General features: G+C 33.9%; 1 protein-coding gene and 1 pseudogene across 1 annotated transcript; both read left to right on the top strand.

Moving 5' to 3' along the window:
- The first annotated feature begins 5,499 nt into the window (after positions 1–5,499).
- On the top strand, positions 5,500–6,441 carry LOC107137712 (olfactory receptor 4L1-like). The gene has a single exon (XM_015480165.1). The coding sequence runs from the start codon at positions 5,500–5,502 to the stop codon at positions 6,439–6,441; it is 942 nt and encodes a 313-aa protein (XP_015335651.1).
- Positions 6,442–14,489: 8,048 nt separating this feature from the next.
- LOC107137848 lies at positions 14,490–16,123 on the top strand (annotated as a pseudogene).
- Positions 16,124–18,412: the final 2,289 nt, after the last annotated feature.

The following is an 18,412-nucleotide window of genomic DNA, read 5'->3' as shown; positions in this document are numbered from 1 at the left end:
AAAAGCTTTGAGGTTAAGAGAGTCAAAAATCTTATAGTAATGTCTACTTTGTTTTTTGGAAACTCATGTGTCACCACATTTATCAAATGTTTATCAATACAGTTCTTTGGTATTTCTTTCAAGAAGGCTATAATTGTTTTAAAAACATGAAGGAATTCCTTATTACAATAAACACAGAATAACTGCTCTAGTGAATGAACTCATCTTTGTTCTTTGTTGTTACTTTGTAAGCCTTTAGAATTTGCTGGCTTAATTATGTTGTTTATCATAATGTTATACTAGAGTGGTCCATGAACTTCTCTGATTTTTAGACTACTCATAATCAATTCAGGTCATTAAGAATGGTGAAAGCCCCACCAACACCACCCTGTCTCTCTAGTCCCCAAATATTTTTATCTGTGTTACTAACTGGTCAATGTTCTATGAGTGTCCTTGTAGTAGACACTGCTTATATAAATTTGCTTGAATAAGAAAATTAGTCGTCATATTAGTTATAAATTATTTATGTAATCAAGTTAAGAGAACTATAATTTCTTCATGTTTTATTTAGAATAAATTAATTTTCTATAAATATCTTTTACTCAGAACCAACCAACCCACTTACTGCTTTGCTGCGCAAACAGCCTTTAGAGAAAGTTTACATGCATGAAACATCTGGTGAATTCATGATTCACCTAAACAATAGTAAAACAAGTTCTTATTCTGAACTCTAGGGGAAATCCACATGGTTATTTTAATAATTCCCTCTGGGAGTTATTCACAGTGTTCAATTGTCCTCTTCTTTAAACATGCATAAACGACTGCCATTTTACTAGAAGTAAATATGTTAGGCCATATATATTCAGAACTTCACTGTGTCTACATGTCTTTGAAGACATCCTGTGTCTTTGAAGATGTCGCTGCTCGACTAGAACAGGTAGGTTTGAATAGCACTCCTAAGTCAGTACCTTCATGCACTTTAACAAAAGATCTGTCATTTGACATGAAACTAGTAACTTACCTGAAACTATATTACTCTGATCAGAAGGGAAATTCTTAGAGCTGATGGTGCCCACCTCCATCTGGACAAATGTGCCTGCATGCAGTGAGGAGCAGAGGAACCACTGTGATTGAGAAGTGGACGCCATTCACATTCCTGATGCAGTCTTAGCTTCACAGTTTGAGCTTGAGTTTAGGAACATAAACTTGAGTTATTTAATCCAAAAGGTATCAAAGGACTAAATAACTTATATGGTGAAACTGTAGGAAATTATTCGACAGAATTTAGCATCTATGATAAGCCTGATGTTGAAACTAATAAAATCACAGATAAAAAATGAGAATTGATGTACTTTATGATTTTTAAATTTTTTAAAATATGACTTTAGCCATGTTCTAATTTTCCTGCACTGAGTATTTATATTAAATTAGAAAACATGTATGGAAAATTAATTGAGATAAATTGTATGAATGACTAATTTAAATCAATTGATTTCTTCTTCCACTATATACTTATTTCCTCCATTGAAGGTCTTTAATATTTCAGTAAATAAAGTTATTTAATTGTGCTGTTAAAACATGCATTTTTTATTAGCTACACATGACATTACAATTTGTGTGTCACATTAGATTGGATAGAGAGAAGTGATGGGAGGGGAGGGGAGGGGAAGGGAGGATAGGAAGGGCAGTAGAATAGAATAGACATTATGATTGATTGCTGTATATACATAGGTGACTGTATGACAACAATGTGATTCTGCAATCTGTACAAAACATGCATTTTTGCAATCCAAGGACTATCTCCAGTTTTCTAAACCCACTGGAATTTTTTACCTTTAACTAAAATAGTTCTTTCATATTTTATTAACTTGATCAATATATAAGAAAATTCTTCATGCCTAAGAACTTGTGTTAATGGTTTTTCAATTAAATCTATAATTACATGAGCTAGACACCATCATCATCTATATTTATGTGGTCTACCTAATTTTCTGTGACTACTGCATACAATTGACACAGTAAGCAGAAAGACATCAACTTTGGGGCCATTTAAAAACGTGTATTATTTTAATTAGAAAATATTTTAATGGTTATTTTGGCACCAAGGCATTTTATTTTGTTTTCCAAACATTTTCTTTGTCATAAGTGAACATTACCCAATTGTTATCTAATTCATACATGGCTTAACACTTTCATAAAATGGAAACATAATATGGTTCACATATACTTTTACTCTTATCAAAAGTCTCAGTTAACATATTTCCACACACAGTAAGTTTTCTATTCAAGTTCTTTGTGTAAATGTTTCTGTTATACCAACAGTATGAACATCCATGATTTTTACTCCTAAGCAGTAAGTACATTTGAGAGTAGAAATTGATCATCTTTTAGCCCTGGGAAAAACACGGAAAGCTTAGCTTGGTCCCCAGTCACATGCCATTCATCTCATTCTCAGACACCTGTGGCTATAAATGAAATGTTGCCTGATCCTTATTTTCCATTTTTTTTTGTTGGTGTGTGTTCAATACTACTTACAAATTTAAAATTTCCACTGAATTTTACTTGCAGCTTCAGTTAGGAAGATCACCTCTCTCTCTCTCTCTCTCTCTCTTTTTTTTTTTTTGTCTCACTGGAATTTATTTTGCTGCATCTAAATAAATAAAAGACATAGTTCTAAAAGTACTTAATCTTTCATCATACAGACAAATTTTGTTCCTAAATAATTTTATCTTAATATATTTGAATCCATCTCTATGTCAACTTAGCTGGAATTTTCATAAATGTGAAATAATAAAGACAAAAGCAATGAATACAGCTTTCTATTCTCAGTACTCCAAATTTACATATAAAATTATGTAATGTACCTTTTGAATCACCTCCACATTTTGTACTTTTAGCATGTTAAGACTAAGGACTGCATAGGTGTGAAGAATAATTTTGTCACTATTGTGTGGGATCAATTTTTGCCAGGGCAAAGATACTAACAATGATGATAATAACTCTTAATAAAATAGATAATTTGGCAGCTGTAAAGTTTTATTTACCAGAGTAAAACATTTTCATCCACACAAACTTCAGTATTAGCTTTTCCTAGTAAAATGCATCTGAAGTGTGTACTGGTTTAAATATTTTAACAATCACCAGAAAATAGATAATATTGAAGAACATAAGTTCATTAATGTACATATATATTACCTGTATGTATACTATGAAATATACAAGTATATTTCACATATGTTACCCTTTGGATTCTCATAATTATTTCTAATAAGGTATTTTTTTTCTAAGTGGGTATTATTTCATTTTAACAGCCAAATAAATAAATATTCCAAACAATTGGGAATATATATTCCTAGCAAATGGTGAGGAAAGACCTATAATTTAAACCTTGGCAGTTCAGTTTGTTTTTAATTATAATTTGGGGATAAACATTGTTTCTGAATATGTGATAAAGTATTAGGCAAAAACCAACTAAAAACAAGAATAGATTTCCACCTTCCATTCTGATATTCCAGAATAGGATGAGGCACAAGCATGGTCATTTGAATTTGTGTGTGTGTATGTGTGTATTTGTAGCTTTATTCATATGTGTAGTATGAGTTCAAAAGAAAAAAGCTGAAACAAAAATAATCCAAATCCAAAGCTAAAATATAATATAGAAGTGATCCTGTGAGCTGACAGTGTCAGCTCTAGCCAGGCTCTGTGGTGCACATCTGTATTCCCAGTGGTTTGGGAGGCTGCAGCAGGAAGATTGCAAGTTCAAAGCCAGCCTCAGCAATTACCGAGGCTCTGAGCAACTTAGTGAGACCTCGTCTCAAAGTAAAATATAAAAAAGTAGTCCTGCCTTCAATGTTAACTATTTCAATGTTTATCTATTTCCAATAGTTTGTAATATGTATTTATTTGATTGTTAAAATGAAATAATACCCACTTAGAAATAATACCCTATTAAAAATAATTATGAGAATCCAAAGGGTAATGTATGTGAATATACTTGTATATTTCATAGTGTACATACAGGTGATATGTATGTGCATTAATGAAATTATGTCCTTCAACATTTATGTATTTTCTGTTGACTGTCAAGATATTTAAACCAGTACACACCTCAGATGAATTTTACTAGGAAAGGCTAATACTGAAATTTGTGTGGATGAAAATGTTTTTCTCTGGTAAATAAAACTTTACAGCTGTCAAATTGTCTATTTTATTAAGAATTATTATAATCATTGTTTGTATCCTTGCCCTGGCAAAAATTGATCCCACACAATAGTGACAAAATTATTCTTCATATCTATGCAGTCCTTAGTCTTAACATGCTAAAAGTAGAAAATATGGAGGTGATTAAAAGGGTACGTTACAGTATTTTATATGTAAATTTGGAGTACTAAAAATAGAAAGCTGTATTCATTGCAGTTCAACGTGGGAAATCTCACAGAGGGCAAAGGTGAGCTGTGTGAGTCCCCTCAATCTCCACAGGTGGAGATATCCCAGGGCAGCACAGACACAGAAGAGAAGGTCAGCTCTGAGGAGCCAGGGAAACAAACACTTCTCACAGGGGACACCTGCCCTGACAACACAAAGGGAAGAAAGGAAGAGCTTCAGCCAAGTGCCAGGCAACAAAAGATTTAGGAAAATAAGCAAGAGGACTAGACAGGAGAGGTCAGGACTTCTGCTCATAACCAAAGTATAATTAAGAACATGGCTCCAAAAGAAGAAAAATCTGAGACAATGAAAAAACAATTATCTAAATATACAAAAACTCCTCAGGAACAGAATTTATCTAATAATTTGGAGGGCTCAGAGGAAAAATACAACCTGTTCATAGCTTAAGCTTTGCTTATTTAGGAATTAGTAAAATTATTGAGCTATCATTTTAGAATGAATGGGAAAGGTAAGAACATACTGGAGCTGGTAGGATAATGTACCTTAATCTGTTATGTGTAAGTACCTGTATGATGACATATTTTGTATATGCACCTATGTATTATAAATATAATTTATATATGATATATATTACATATATTAATATACATGTATATATGATTTCAAATTATATACACATATATAAATACTTCAAATTTAGGAGTGGAAAAGAATGAATACTCATCACCAAAATGTGAAGTGAATATTTTTATCACTTGAACTAACGTATTTAATTAATTGTGATTGGCGTGTTTCTCATTGATTACATTGAACACACGGTTCATGAACTCATGACTTCATGATAAAAACAACAAATACATGTGGAGATGCATCTAGGCCTGTATATACATGTGTGAAATTTTGTAATAAATTTCTCATCTTTTCTGCCGTTTTGAATGATAAAAATTCCAATATCAGTGATTAGCACCCCTTGTATTAATCAAATAAAATGTTTTTTTCATAAATGTCCATCTTCTTCCTTTCTATAGGACTCAAATTTTCACTTCATTTATGCCCACACCTTCAAACCATCACAGGCTAAGTTAACATTTTCCAGATTACCTTCACTTCAAACACTTTTGTAATTCCCACTGCATGGTTATGAAGAACAGCTCTACGATATCTGAGTTTGTTTTGCTAGGGCTCACCAGCACTCTGGAACTGGAAATTTTCTTCTTTTGCATATTTTTGCTGGCCTATGCAGCAATCATGGCAGGAAACCTTCTCATTGTGATCACTGTGACCTGTGACTCTCACCTTCATTCCACACCAATGTACTTCCTCCTTGGAAACCTCTCCTTTCTGGATATGTCCATTTCCACCATCACGACCCCTAAGATGTTGGCAGATTTCCTTAGGGAGAAGAAAACTATTTCCTTATGGGGCTGTATGGCTCAGATGTTCTTCCTCCATTTCTTGGGGGGCAGTGAGATGACTCTTCTCATAGTTATGGCGGTTGATCGGTACATCGCCATCTGCAAGCCTCTTCACTACACAGCCATCATGAGCCACAGGGTGTTGGTGGGCTCTGTGCTGCTGTCCTGGGCTGTTGGCTTGGTGCACACCATGAGCCAGATGGTCTTCACTGTCACCCTGCCCTTCTGCGGCCCCAACATAGTGGACGACATATTTTGTGATCTTCCCCTGGTAATAAAGCTTGCCTGCACTGAGACCTATGTTCTGGAGTTGCTGGTAATTGCTGACAGTGGCCTCCTGTCCTTCATCTGCTTCATATTCTTGCTTATTTCCTACTCTGTCATTCTGGTAACTGTGAGACATGGATCCTCGGGTGGGCTCTCCAGAGCTCTGTCCACACTGTCTGCTCACATCACTGTGGTCACTCTGTTCTTTGGGCCCTGCATCTTCATTTACACTTGGCCGTTCAGTAGTCTTTCAGTGGATAAATTTCTTTCTGTGTTTTATTCAGTCATTACACCCTTACTGAACCCCATTATTTACACACTGAGGAATCAGGAGATGAAATCAGCCATGAACAGACTGAGGACCCAACACACTAGCTCCATACACACCTTCTAAACAATAGTCATGGAGATGAAGGGTTTTGTGGAAAAGCCACATAAATTACATGTCAGAATAGGTTGGCCTGAAATGGAGGTTCCTTGTAGCTTTTTAAATATTTTTATATCATACATTTAAAGTTTTACAAAATGTCCCATTGTTGTATTTCTATGATATATATAGTTTTATTGAGAGAAAATTATTTTCATTGAAATCTATTTCAGATATGCATTAGTAAATTGATTTTTTAATATAATAAGTATTGTGATTGAAAATTTGGCTCAATAACTATATTTAGAAATTTAGTAGTTACTGAAAAGAAAGAAAACTGAATTTCTATACTTTAAATCAAGGATATTTCAGCTCAATTCTGTAGATGAGAAAAGAGAGTCAAGTTTATGTGAATTCTTCTGAGCCCCAGGCGTGGACATAAACATTTACATTTTTGGGGATCCTAACAAGTCAAAAGATTATTTTGCAACAGGGCAAACAAGTTGTTTTTATGACTGAACAGAAGCAGATATAAGAATGCATTTTTTCCTTAACAGAAATTACAGCTAACAAGGGTGACATTGCACCTTTTGTCTTATCTTTCATTCATGTTTGTGTACAGATTTACATCATGTACCTTTCTAAAAACAAGTAAGAACATTACTTTAGTGTTCGTCCCCTGGACAAAGAAAAACTAAAGTAGCCCCCATGGATTCCTGGCATTTATACCATGAAAAAACAGGATTAGGAAAGCTGATAAAATTGCCTACAGAAACCCTAAATTTGGAATAAATAGACCATCCATGACCACTTGAACATGTATATAAAAGGCTAAGATCATAATTGACCCTCAGCTAAATGCACTAGAATTTGATATTTTACCTTTTTCTTCCTAAATTAATTCTTTCTTATGTTTTGTTTATATTATCATTCACTCGAAAATTGTTTACTATTGTCCCTCAAATGCTTACCAATGTAGTGATTTAACTTGCATAAGTGCCATTCAGTTTTCTTTCTTCTCAAACCCATCAATAAGGTAATTCTAGAGAGAATTCATTGATTCAAAGTGTTGTTATTTTTTCATCATATAAATCAAACTCAATTTAACCAACTGTGCCTTAATTAATAACTAAGGTACCTTCAATTTCCTAATAATACAAGCATTTTCATGATTAGTATCTTTATACCCTCTCTGCATGTAAACCTGTGTAAAAATTTCTGTAGTATAAACACCCAGGGAAGAAAATAATTAATTTCACTTACAGCTACAGATTATTACCTACTTTCAACTGTAGAGCCAGAGTTTCCACCAGTCAGTATTCTAAATTTTGTTTTCTATATAATCTAATAGCTTGTTGCTTTATTGCTTTTTCAGATTCCCAGGAATTTTGGAGCCTCCTTCCCATATCCATTAGCTATAAACTTCAATTTCTTGCTCTTTCATGATCTTCATTCACTTAAGTGGATTTTCTTTACTTTTCTTATTGATTGGAATGATATAGATCTGCACAGTAAAATAAAGTAGCTTTTACCATATATGGACAGGTAACCATAAATTTAAATTATTTTTTCTTAGAAATTGAAAATTTAGCTCTTCAGATACATTCATCTAATGTCCAACATCCCTATGTAAATAGTTGTTACCAGATCCAACAGGTATAGAGCATGTCCACCATCATAGAAAGTTATTTTTGAAAGCAGGGGTTTTATTGATTTTATATACGACAAATAACTTTTGACTTTGCTGTCTGTTTAGTTTCCTCCTAGTATCTTTCATTAGACAGCTATTTTTCACTATTTATATCCTCATATTTATTCGAATGTTACCTTCTATTTACTTTCAAAGTTTTGTTTATAGATGTTCTTTCCCAGCAACAGATTGCCAAGATATTCTTCAACATTTTCTTTTATTATTATTGTTTCATTGTTTGCATTTTGTGATTAAAAGTTTCTGTAGTCCACCTTTCTATGGAAGGAGAGACTCAATTTTTACCTCCTTTTACTAAATGACTGTTCCCAGCAATATTTCCAATTTAATCTTTTCCTCCATTGCTTTCAATGGGCAGCATAGAACTGTACCACAATATGGCTCTGTGTGTATTTCAGTTCATGTATAGATTTATGATCCAAGTTTTCTGCTTAGTTTCATAGATGTCTTTTGTTTTACCTTCATTATTTTGGGACAATCACTTTGTATATGGTTTAACATTTAGTGGATGTGATCCCTCTCTTCATTTTCCTATTGAAAGTTGCATTAGGAAAGCATGAATCTTTATCTATGTTAGTTTTACTAAGATTAGTTTAAGACAAACTAAATTTTTATTGAGTATGTATATTGGAGATAACATTGACATTGTTATTCTGTGTTATCCTGCATATGAGGGGGCATGAGAAAATCCTTTTGTTTATTTGAATTGCAGTTTATGTCCTGTAAGAGTTCAAATTTTCCCCTGTAATGCTCTCCATTATTGTCAATTTGTATATATATCATTTTTCTTTAAGGTAAATAAAGAAATTTATGTTGTTATAATCAAATAACAATATAAATATTTTAAAATTTGTTTTATAAATAAAATAAAAATAAATGTAACAAGGATGCATATATAATGAATATATCCAAATATAGGTATAGGTAATATATAAGTATAAATATTCATATAAATAATATGCATGTAAATGCATATGCATATTAATTTCATGGTACACAGATATTTGGTCAAACAGTATATGGGATATTTCTGGTTTTGATGAAATTAGCATTTGAGTTGATGGGACAATGGAGCAGATTACCCCCTATACTTAACATAAAACTCATCCAATCACTTGAAGGCTTCAAAAGACAAAAGACTGACCTCTAATAAGCATGAGGAACTGTCAGGAGACAGCCATTGTACCAAAATTCCTTCATTCTCTGAATTTCCCACTGCAAATGTATCAGATTAAATATTGATTTATCTTCTCAGATATTGAATTCACTGTCTTCACAATCACAAGAACCAATTACTTAAAAATCTTTCATGTATGTGTACATATGCACATATACACACAAAGATATACACACACATCCTTTTGGTTCTGTTTCTCCATAGAACCCTGACTGATACACAAATATGCATATTTATATATGCATAAACATAATCTCATGTGTAATACATGTATTTTATAAATATACCCATATAATATTTGTTTGCAAACTTGAGAGGAAGGTAAAGACTCAATGCTATTTTGCTACTGACTAGTTCAGTGCATTTCCTAAGACAGCATAATTTCCAAATCAGGAAATTCACAGTGCTATTTTATGAATAGCTAGTCAATAGACACATTCGATTTTATTAAACACTAACTAAGTAGTATCCTTTTAACAAGGTAAAACCTCTGGAACCACAAATTTCATTTCATTACCATGTCTCTTCATTATGTATTAATCTTCAACAGTTCCTCAATTTTTCCTTGATATTTTTATGGTGATAAATATTAGAATGTGTAGAATATGTCAAAGTTCAGATAATGTTTTATAAGGTTTTATGTAATATGTCATAATGTTCATAATATTTTATATGACATACATAATATTATATAATGAGTAGATTCAGATTATTCAATTGCAGCAGTAGAACCCCCCAAGATGTGTCCTTCTCAGTGATTCCATGAATTTCTGAGTCTTGCTTATTTTGCTTAGCATAATATTCTTCACTTGTATCCATTTACATGTAAATGGCATAATTTTATTATTGTTTATAATTAAGTAAAACTCCATTGTGTGTGTGTGTGTGTATATATATATATATATATATATATATATATATATATATATATATATACACACCACATTTTAAAATTCATTTATTGGACAGGCACCTGGACTGTTTCCATGACTTGGTTAGTGGGAATTTTACTGCTGTAAACATGGATGAATCCATATCACTATAGTATACTGATTTTAGGTATGGGATAAATATTGAGGATTTGAACAACTGGGTCATGTGGTGGTTTCATTTGTAGTCTTTAGAGGAATTTCCATACTGTTTTCCAAGGTGGTTGTTCTAATTTGGAGTCCCACCAACAACCGTAGAGGGGTGCTTTTTCAGAATACACCATTTTGAAATGCACAAACACTTGCCAAGTTAGATAATATTCTTGGCCATAAAACAAGTCAAATTAACTTTGAAAGTATTCAAGTTACTCAGAGTTGTACACAGATGAGCAAAGAAGGTTTTATTTGTAATAGTCTGAAACTGGAAACAACACAAATATGCCTCAGGACATGAATGTGAACACAATTATGGCTTTAAGTACAATGAAATATTTGGCAATGAAAAGGAATGTTCTATTGATATAAATAGCATGATGAATATAAAAATAATTATGATTAATAAAAGAAAAAAATTGGGGGGGGGGGAGTTACCAAGTATTGAACCCTGGGGACTCAACCACTGAGCCACATCCCCAGTCCTATTTTGTATTTTATTTAGAGACAGGGTCTCACTGAGTTGTTTAGGGCCTCGATTTTGCTGAGACTAGCTTTGAACTCACAATCCTCCTGTATTAGCCTCCTGAGCCACTGAGATTATAGGCATGTGTCACAGCACCCAACCAAGAAAATTTTTAAAAGGATTGCATGCTCTCCAGTTTTTTTACATGAAACCCTAACACATGATAGAGTGTAGACTGATGGTTGTTTGTGGAAGGAGGATATGTGGAAGGACTGGAAGGAGATTATCTAAGAACAACTGAGCTTTGGGGGGTAAGGCACATGACGGTGGTGGTCTTTTTACAGCTGTATGCATGTATCCACACTCATCAAATTGTATATCTTAAATATGAGCCCTGTCTCATATATCAATGTACTATAATAAATTTGGTTTTAAATTTAAGAAGTCAAAATAAATATATTTAGAACTCACATCAAAGTCCTTTTTAAAAACCTGAAAACAGCTTAATAAGTTGACATACAATATGTAACAGTCAGCATCTCATATAATCATAGAATAAACTGAATTACATCAGGTCATTTGACCAAGATTCCCTATCAATTCAGACAATCTTGACATGTGTTACAGCACTGTCTATCACACCTTTCAGCATATGACCTCTCTGGCAATTGGAAATAAAATTGAATTAAATGTGGTACTTATTGTGCTTATTGTCCCATTGAATAAAGTTTAAAATACTCACTGATTTTTAACATTGGGCTGATTTGCGATATTTTTTACTTATCTCCCTTTTCTGACTTCAAGAGGATACAACACTGGTATCACTCTTATAAAGAAGACCTGAAGAGTTATCCAGGTAATTATTTCCATACTTGTGTTCTGAGCATAAAATGGGTTAATTTCCCCCAAGGGATGGCTTCAGGTGGTGAATATAGGTCATGCTGAGGGAGAGCACCTCCGCAGACACTATCTCCACCCATAAATGGATGTAACACAAGCACACTTCAGAAGACAGAATCTGCTCTAAGAGAAAAGTGTGTTTAGTAAGTCATCTGATTTCTTTGATTTTCTTTAAGATAATTCTTAAAATATTTTCATGCCTTTATTTTAAAGAGCCTTGCTACACCTGGTGGGAAGAATGGCTTCATTAGCTTCTGAAAAATTTCAGAAGAGAATCCACAAATTTTCTCCTCCTACCTGTTCCTAGTAGAATTTCTATGGAGTTAACAAGAGTAAACACAACTGTAATATGCCTTGCCTCAGAGATGCTGTCAGATCCAGGTAGGAAGACCATAGTCCTTTCCCCATGAATCAACATGAACAGGTTCTAGTAAACCATTTTCAAGTAGTCCCTGACTTTTAAGAGGATAAAATTATTTTTATTATCAAAGAATGCATAGAATATGATGATAGCTCTTAGCATAAACAAAAAAGTAAACACAGAGAAACGTTATAAACCTGGTTATTACAAAATATGATTAAACTAACAGCCTAAGAATAAAGAGTATAATTATGAACTATAGAATATAACTACATATTTCATCTGTAGATATCACAGAATTAATTAAATCATCTAAGTCCTATATATGCATGCAAAAATGCAAATATTAATCAATAAATCTGTTGTGTATAATTATTCTCCAACATTTTCAAAAATAATAGTTACAAAACTTATTTTTAAGTAGCTATATGAGTTTTTATGGGTCAGTTGTTTCTCTCAAATATGCATAGTTATCTTTTAGTAAATAACTACCTCAAACATATTAGCAATAGTATTTGTGACAACTGTCTATGTAATTTATTCCAGGGGGTATAGAAATATCTTTTGAAAATTTAGCCCAGAAAATATTCTGTAAAAAGAAACTAAATTTTGGTTAAAAGTTCAATTTGTTCAAATTTTGCAATGGGCATAAATCAATTAGTTGTAATATTGATTTATTTTCCTTAGAAATTTGGTAAATCTCTATGACAGAATATAACATCTATTTGCAAGTTATGAGACTATTATTATATATCTCCTTTTCCCTAGCAAATTTTTGTTTGATTTTGCAATTTTTCTCTTTTTAATCTGTACTTCTGTGTCCTCAGTAAAAGGAAAGGGGAAAATAATCACACTAAGGTAATGGATTTTGTTACTCACCTGCTCTCCTTGGTCCAAACTTGACATTTTAAAGGCTAGAAAAAAGATGAGAAAAACAATGCCAAGAAATAATCATGGCGGAGGGAAATTATGGTCCCACCATCCAGCTTGAGCATAAAATGCCTGAGGGAAGTATTGTCATTTGCTAAGAGCTTGAGAGTATCGTCCAGCTTGAGAAGTGTTGTCGTTTGCTAAGAGATCAAGCTAAGCAATATTGGTGTTTACTACTGAAGGTTTAATTTTACATTCATTCAGTACTAATATTCCAAAGGTGCAATTTACTTACACATGTATGCAAATGCAATTTAGTCCCAATTTATAAATATATATATATATATATATATATATATATACATATACATATATATATACACACACACATATATACACACATATACATGCATACGTATATGTATATATATTTATGTAGAAAGCAATAAAAATGTTGTAACTATTATATGTATATGTAAACATATAAATGTATGTATATATGTATATATACATATATAGAGAGATGGATACATAAAGAGAGAGAGAAAAAAAAACAGAAGAGAGAGAGAGAGAGATTTGTATTTCTGATGGTCAAGAAATTAATGTTTCAAAGCCTATGATTTTCTAGCATCCACTGATACAATTTAAGGCAAATGTATTTTGTCGATAACCTTAAGATATCTGGAACATCACAGCTCATTATATTTGAATCTAAGTTTGAGTTCCCATCGACTTTGGTTCATTCACTTCTATGTGACTCTATAGTGAACATATTTTTTTTCCTAACCCACTCACCTTACAAAATACATTCTATCTTCTGATAGATTTTAAATGCTGTTAAATTTTATGCCTAGTTTTGCATCCAAATTATATGCCTAAGTTTTATTATATGACCCTCAATTCAGCTTCTCCCATGAAGGTTGGCTCAAGACTTGTTTTAGAAAGAGAAGTAAAATTTTAATTTTATCATCTTTTAAGAGGACATTTTATCAGGACTTTAAATTATTAAACATAGGACATAGAAATAGTAAGAGTATGTCAAATCATTTGTGCTGGATTGCAATATCAGTTCTCCATTATCTTCCCCAGCATGATTTAATATTTTTTATATAAAATGTGATGATTCTGAGTTTCAGGCTCAGGTTTTTTTTCACTTAATAGTGTACATAACCACAATACCGGGTGAAACACGGTAAATGCTAAACAATCATTGTTTAGCATTTCACCTTGCTTCTCTGCTTTCCACACTCCTTCTTGTGAGAGAGCTTTCTAGGCAAATCATTTGGATAAAAATTCCAACTAACATGCAGGAAAGTCAGGTTCACAATTAGATTCTTTTGGAGATATGATGCTATTCATATTTAACCAAGATTTCTCCTCACAATCGTACTTTTAATGTTAGATATGAAGAATTTCAATGTGAATATCAAATTCTAAACATTTAGTCTCCTTTCTCCTCCCACTAACTGCTAATCTACTTTCTCCAGGTTATTTTAGAGGGCATACTCAATAAAATGGATGGAGGAAATCAGTCCACAGTGTCAGAATTTGTGCTTCTGGGACTTGGCCACTCATGGAGTATGCAGGTCTTACTCTTCATGATATTTTTGCTGCTTTACGTGATCATTGTATCTAGAAATATTGTCATTGTGACCTTAATCATCACTGACTCTCATCTCCATTCCCCCATGTACTTCTTTTTGGCCAACCTGTCCTTTGTTCATGTTAAGGTCTGTAAACAAGTCAAGGTGGCACCTGGCATTTTGCCAGAGGGAGTGGTTTGTGAAGTAACGCCAGCGAGCCATTAAGTGTGGAGATTCCTTATTGGTTGACTGCTGTATCTAGTTTATGTAATTAAGATAAGCTGTGTGTAATGTATATATACCCCTCCTGTCCTACAATAAACGGTTCCCACTCCTGCTGTATCATTGTACACAAGTTGCTCGTCACCCCCTGGTAGGTTATTTTGCTGCAGCCGGACTGCGGCATGTTGATATGTGGCTTTCCTCAGTCACCACTCCTAAGATGATCACAGAATTTCTCAGAGAGAACAAAACCATTTCCTTTGCAGGTTGCATGTGCCAAATCTTTTTTGCCCATTTCATTGCAGCAAGTGAGATGGTGCTTCTGGTGTCCATGGCCTATGACCGCTATGTGGCCATCTGCAAACCACTTCATTACTCCACCATTATGAGCCTGCAAAGGTGCACTGGGCTGGTGGTTTCTTCCTGGACTACTGGCTTTGTGCATGCCATGAGTCACCTGGCTGTGATAGTTCTGTGGCCCCAGGGGAACAGACAGCTTCTTCTGTGATATGCCTCTGGTGATCAAGCTGGCCTGCATGGATTCCTATAATTTAGACATTTTAATGAATGTTGACTGTGGGTTTGTGGCTGTAACCTGCTTTATCCTCTTGCTGATATCCTACACATATATTCTTCTCAGTGTTTGCCTGTTGGGACTTGTCTGTGCCTTCTTTGGAGCTGTAGCCATTATTGGGCGTTAAGAAAAGTGGCCTCATGGTATCTCTGGGTAAGGCTTCTGTATACGTGACCACACGAAAGCTGGGTATGGTTTCCACATGCATCACAGGGTTAAATTAGAATATGTCTCTGGGGTAACAGGGATGTGCTTGTTCCCTATAGGCTCCCACTACTTCCTCTGCTCTACTTCCTCTTTCCTCTGCTATAAAAATCACCTTAGAGGCAATAAAGATTGAGATTTGCTGTGCCTTCAAGGCTGACACAACTCCTGGCTCAGTGTGGTTTGTTCCCAATCTTGGGTGGGGACTGGGTCGTGACACTTACCCTCTTGCTCAGCCCCTCGAGATGACAGGCTGGTCCTGCCTGTCTCCCACGTACACTTGTCTCAGGGAGCAACATTTGCCAGAGATCTAAAACTGGTGCATCTAAAGCCCTGTCCACCTGCAGTGCCCACATCACAGTTGTGGTGATTTTTTGTGCCCTGTATCTTCATTTATGTGTGGCCACTCAACATCACCTGGTTGGACAAATTTCTTGCTGTATTTTATTCTGTTTTTACACCTCTCCTCAATCTAGCCATTTATACATTAAGAAATAAAGAGATTAAAAAGGCTTTGAAAAGACTCAGGAGTTATTATGTAGGTTCCCAGGAAAAGGCTTAATGCCCAGAAATTCATTGCATGTACTTTAAATTGACAATATGCTGACCTTATAATATAGTTTAAAATTCAAGGAATATAGTTTATAGCTATAAATAGTTCCAGTTTCCAGATACATCTGTAGATTTGAGGCAATGCAGAGATTTTAAATTTTACTAATCAGCCAATGTTGTGAATTATTTCCCTAAAATCCATACAAGAACAATCCTTAATTATGGAAAAATTATCTTTTCAGTCTTTTGACACCACTAATAATATGAAAAAGAACCTGCAAGCAAGCATAGTGACTTTAGTGTTCATCTGCAATGCAACATGCATCAGTACAGGACACCAAATAAAACCTCATTGTGTGTGAACCACATTAGGCATGTCTGCCAAAATGGTGTGGATTTTTCTTGGTGGGACATGAAAGCATTCTAAAATAAGATTCTCATCTTTGTTCATAGCTGTGTGAATATACCACTTTCAACTTATACACATATATAAGTGAGTTTTATGGTATGGTAATTCTATCTCAACAAGACTTCTCTTTAAAAATCCAATTCTAGGTGTATACCCATGGAACCTATCAAAACATGAAAGCTATTTCTTTTAGTTTATACAGTGCTCAGGCTTTTTCTTCCTTTGTTAGGCCTAGCATGACCCAGGGGTTTCACTGGAACTTCAGTTATCCTCTTGGAGAGGAAGTCAGGTGCAAACAAAAGGGTCTTCTGTTGCCTGAAGCTTCTTTGAGCAGGGTGAGGTTCTGGCTCTTCTAAGGTAGGGAGACTGCTGGGGTAAATCTTTCATGAGCAACATCCAGTTGTTCCCTCACTTTGGACTTCTAGGTTTTCTCTGCCAGTGCCCTGATCTGAGCATAACACCCATATCTGGACTAAGAGCTTATACATTTCTGGAGCTGTGTTATTGCATTAGATGTTAAATGTAGGTAAGTACTATACCTTCACCACAAGAAATAAGCTTCTGTATTTTTCGTACCAAATATTTCTTCAGGCCCTTACACTGGACCTTTAAGTACTTGTTTGTAGCCTTCTGTTCACTATTCCTCTGAAGGGAGTCCTACAGTTTAGCAATGAGTAAACAACTCCCCTACAGGAATGGAGTAGCTATTCCCCTGAATCACATCCCTGCAGGGGTATTCGTTTCGAAATGAATATTTTTTCCAGTGAGGCTTGGTGGTAGGCTAAGGCAGGAGGATTGTGGTTTCAAGGCCAGACTGGGCAACTGGAAAGAAACTAAATTTAAAAACAAGACTAAAAACAAAGATCAAAAATATTTTTTTTCCCCAGGACCATCAGTGAAATCTTTTAACAATCAGGAATCTTCTTCCAGAACTTGGGTTCCTTATATTCCCTGCAACTGATTCTTACTTGTCCACCAAGTTGCAAGTATAGAGATATGTCTAGAACATTATTTATGTTGATAAGGAGATATTTAAAACAAGAGTAAATTCTGTCAAAGTTTTATTTAACAGGAATTCAAAAATAGAGAAACAAATATTTAATGATAGAAATAAGAATAGTCATTCTTTCCAGTGATACTAGCTGCAAAGTGGATTAAGGAAACTTTTAACTTTGAGAAAAAATATTTGGTAGTTGATAAATGTGATAATTTCAGGTACATTTATGAGGGAAAAATTTAATCTTTTCATTTAAGAGTTTGAACCTTAATATCTGCAAATTAATTCTCATAAAATAACAGGAAATATGAATGGCAAAACAAAAAAAAAAGTACTGGTTTAAAATAGTTTAAAATGTTCAGGGTAGATCTTTTCAATATGTAGACCAAAAAAATTGGCACATGGTAGATATAGTACTAATTATTAAAAAGCAGTGTCTTTATTTCATTATCATAACCTCTTTTGAAAAATCTCGACCCTGAGGTACTTTCTAGCCAACTCTATATTATGATAGCCAGTGTCTCATTATATTCTCCAAGGTCAAAGCAGGCAAAGGGGAATGGAATTCTTGTTTGCTGGGCTTAGGGAACATGTTGCTATTTATTTGTAGTTTTTCATTTTCATCCTTTGTCTTAACTTGTAATTTGTATGTAACTGTGTCACATGTGTTAAATTTAAACCATGAATGTATTTTAATTAATAGTGTTTTCTAATTTGCTATTTCTCTTTCTTTTTGTAAAATTTTCTCCATATTATTTTTAATGGTTTAAAATAATTCATTGTAGTTATGTTTCCTAATCTAGTTAACTAATAAAAAATGGAGTAAAGCACACTCTTGCAATCAAACTATTACACACATCCTTATTTCCCTCGTTTGCCCCCCCCCCCCCCCC

The sequence above is a fragment of the Marmota marmota genome, unplaced genomic scaffold (genome assembly GCF_001458135.2).
Source record: "Marmota marmota marmota unplaced genomic scaffold, marMar, whole genome shotgun sequence".
In the NCBI taxonomy this organism is placed as follows: Eukaryota; Metazoa; Chordata; class Mammalia; order Rodentia; family Sciuridae; genus Marmota; species Marmota marmota.
The sequence above is the reverse complement of the archived record's forward strand: the minus strand, read 5'-3'. Positions and strand labels throughout refer to the sequence as shown.

Coding starts and splice junctions, on each gene's coding strand:
- LOC107137712 (XM_015480165.1), top strand. CDS start 5,500: ATGGTTATGAAGAACAGCTCTACGATATCTGAGTTTGTTTTGCTAGGG.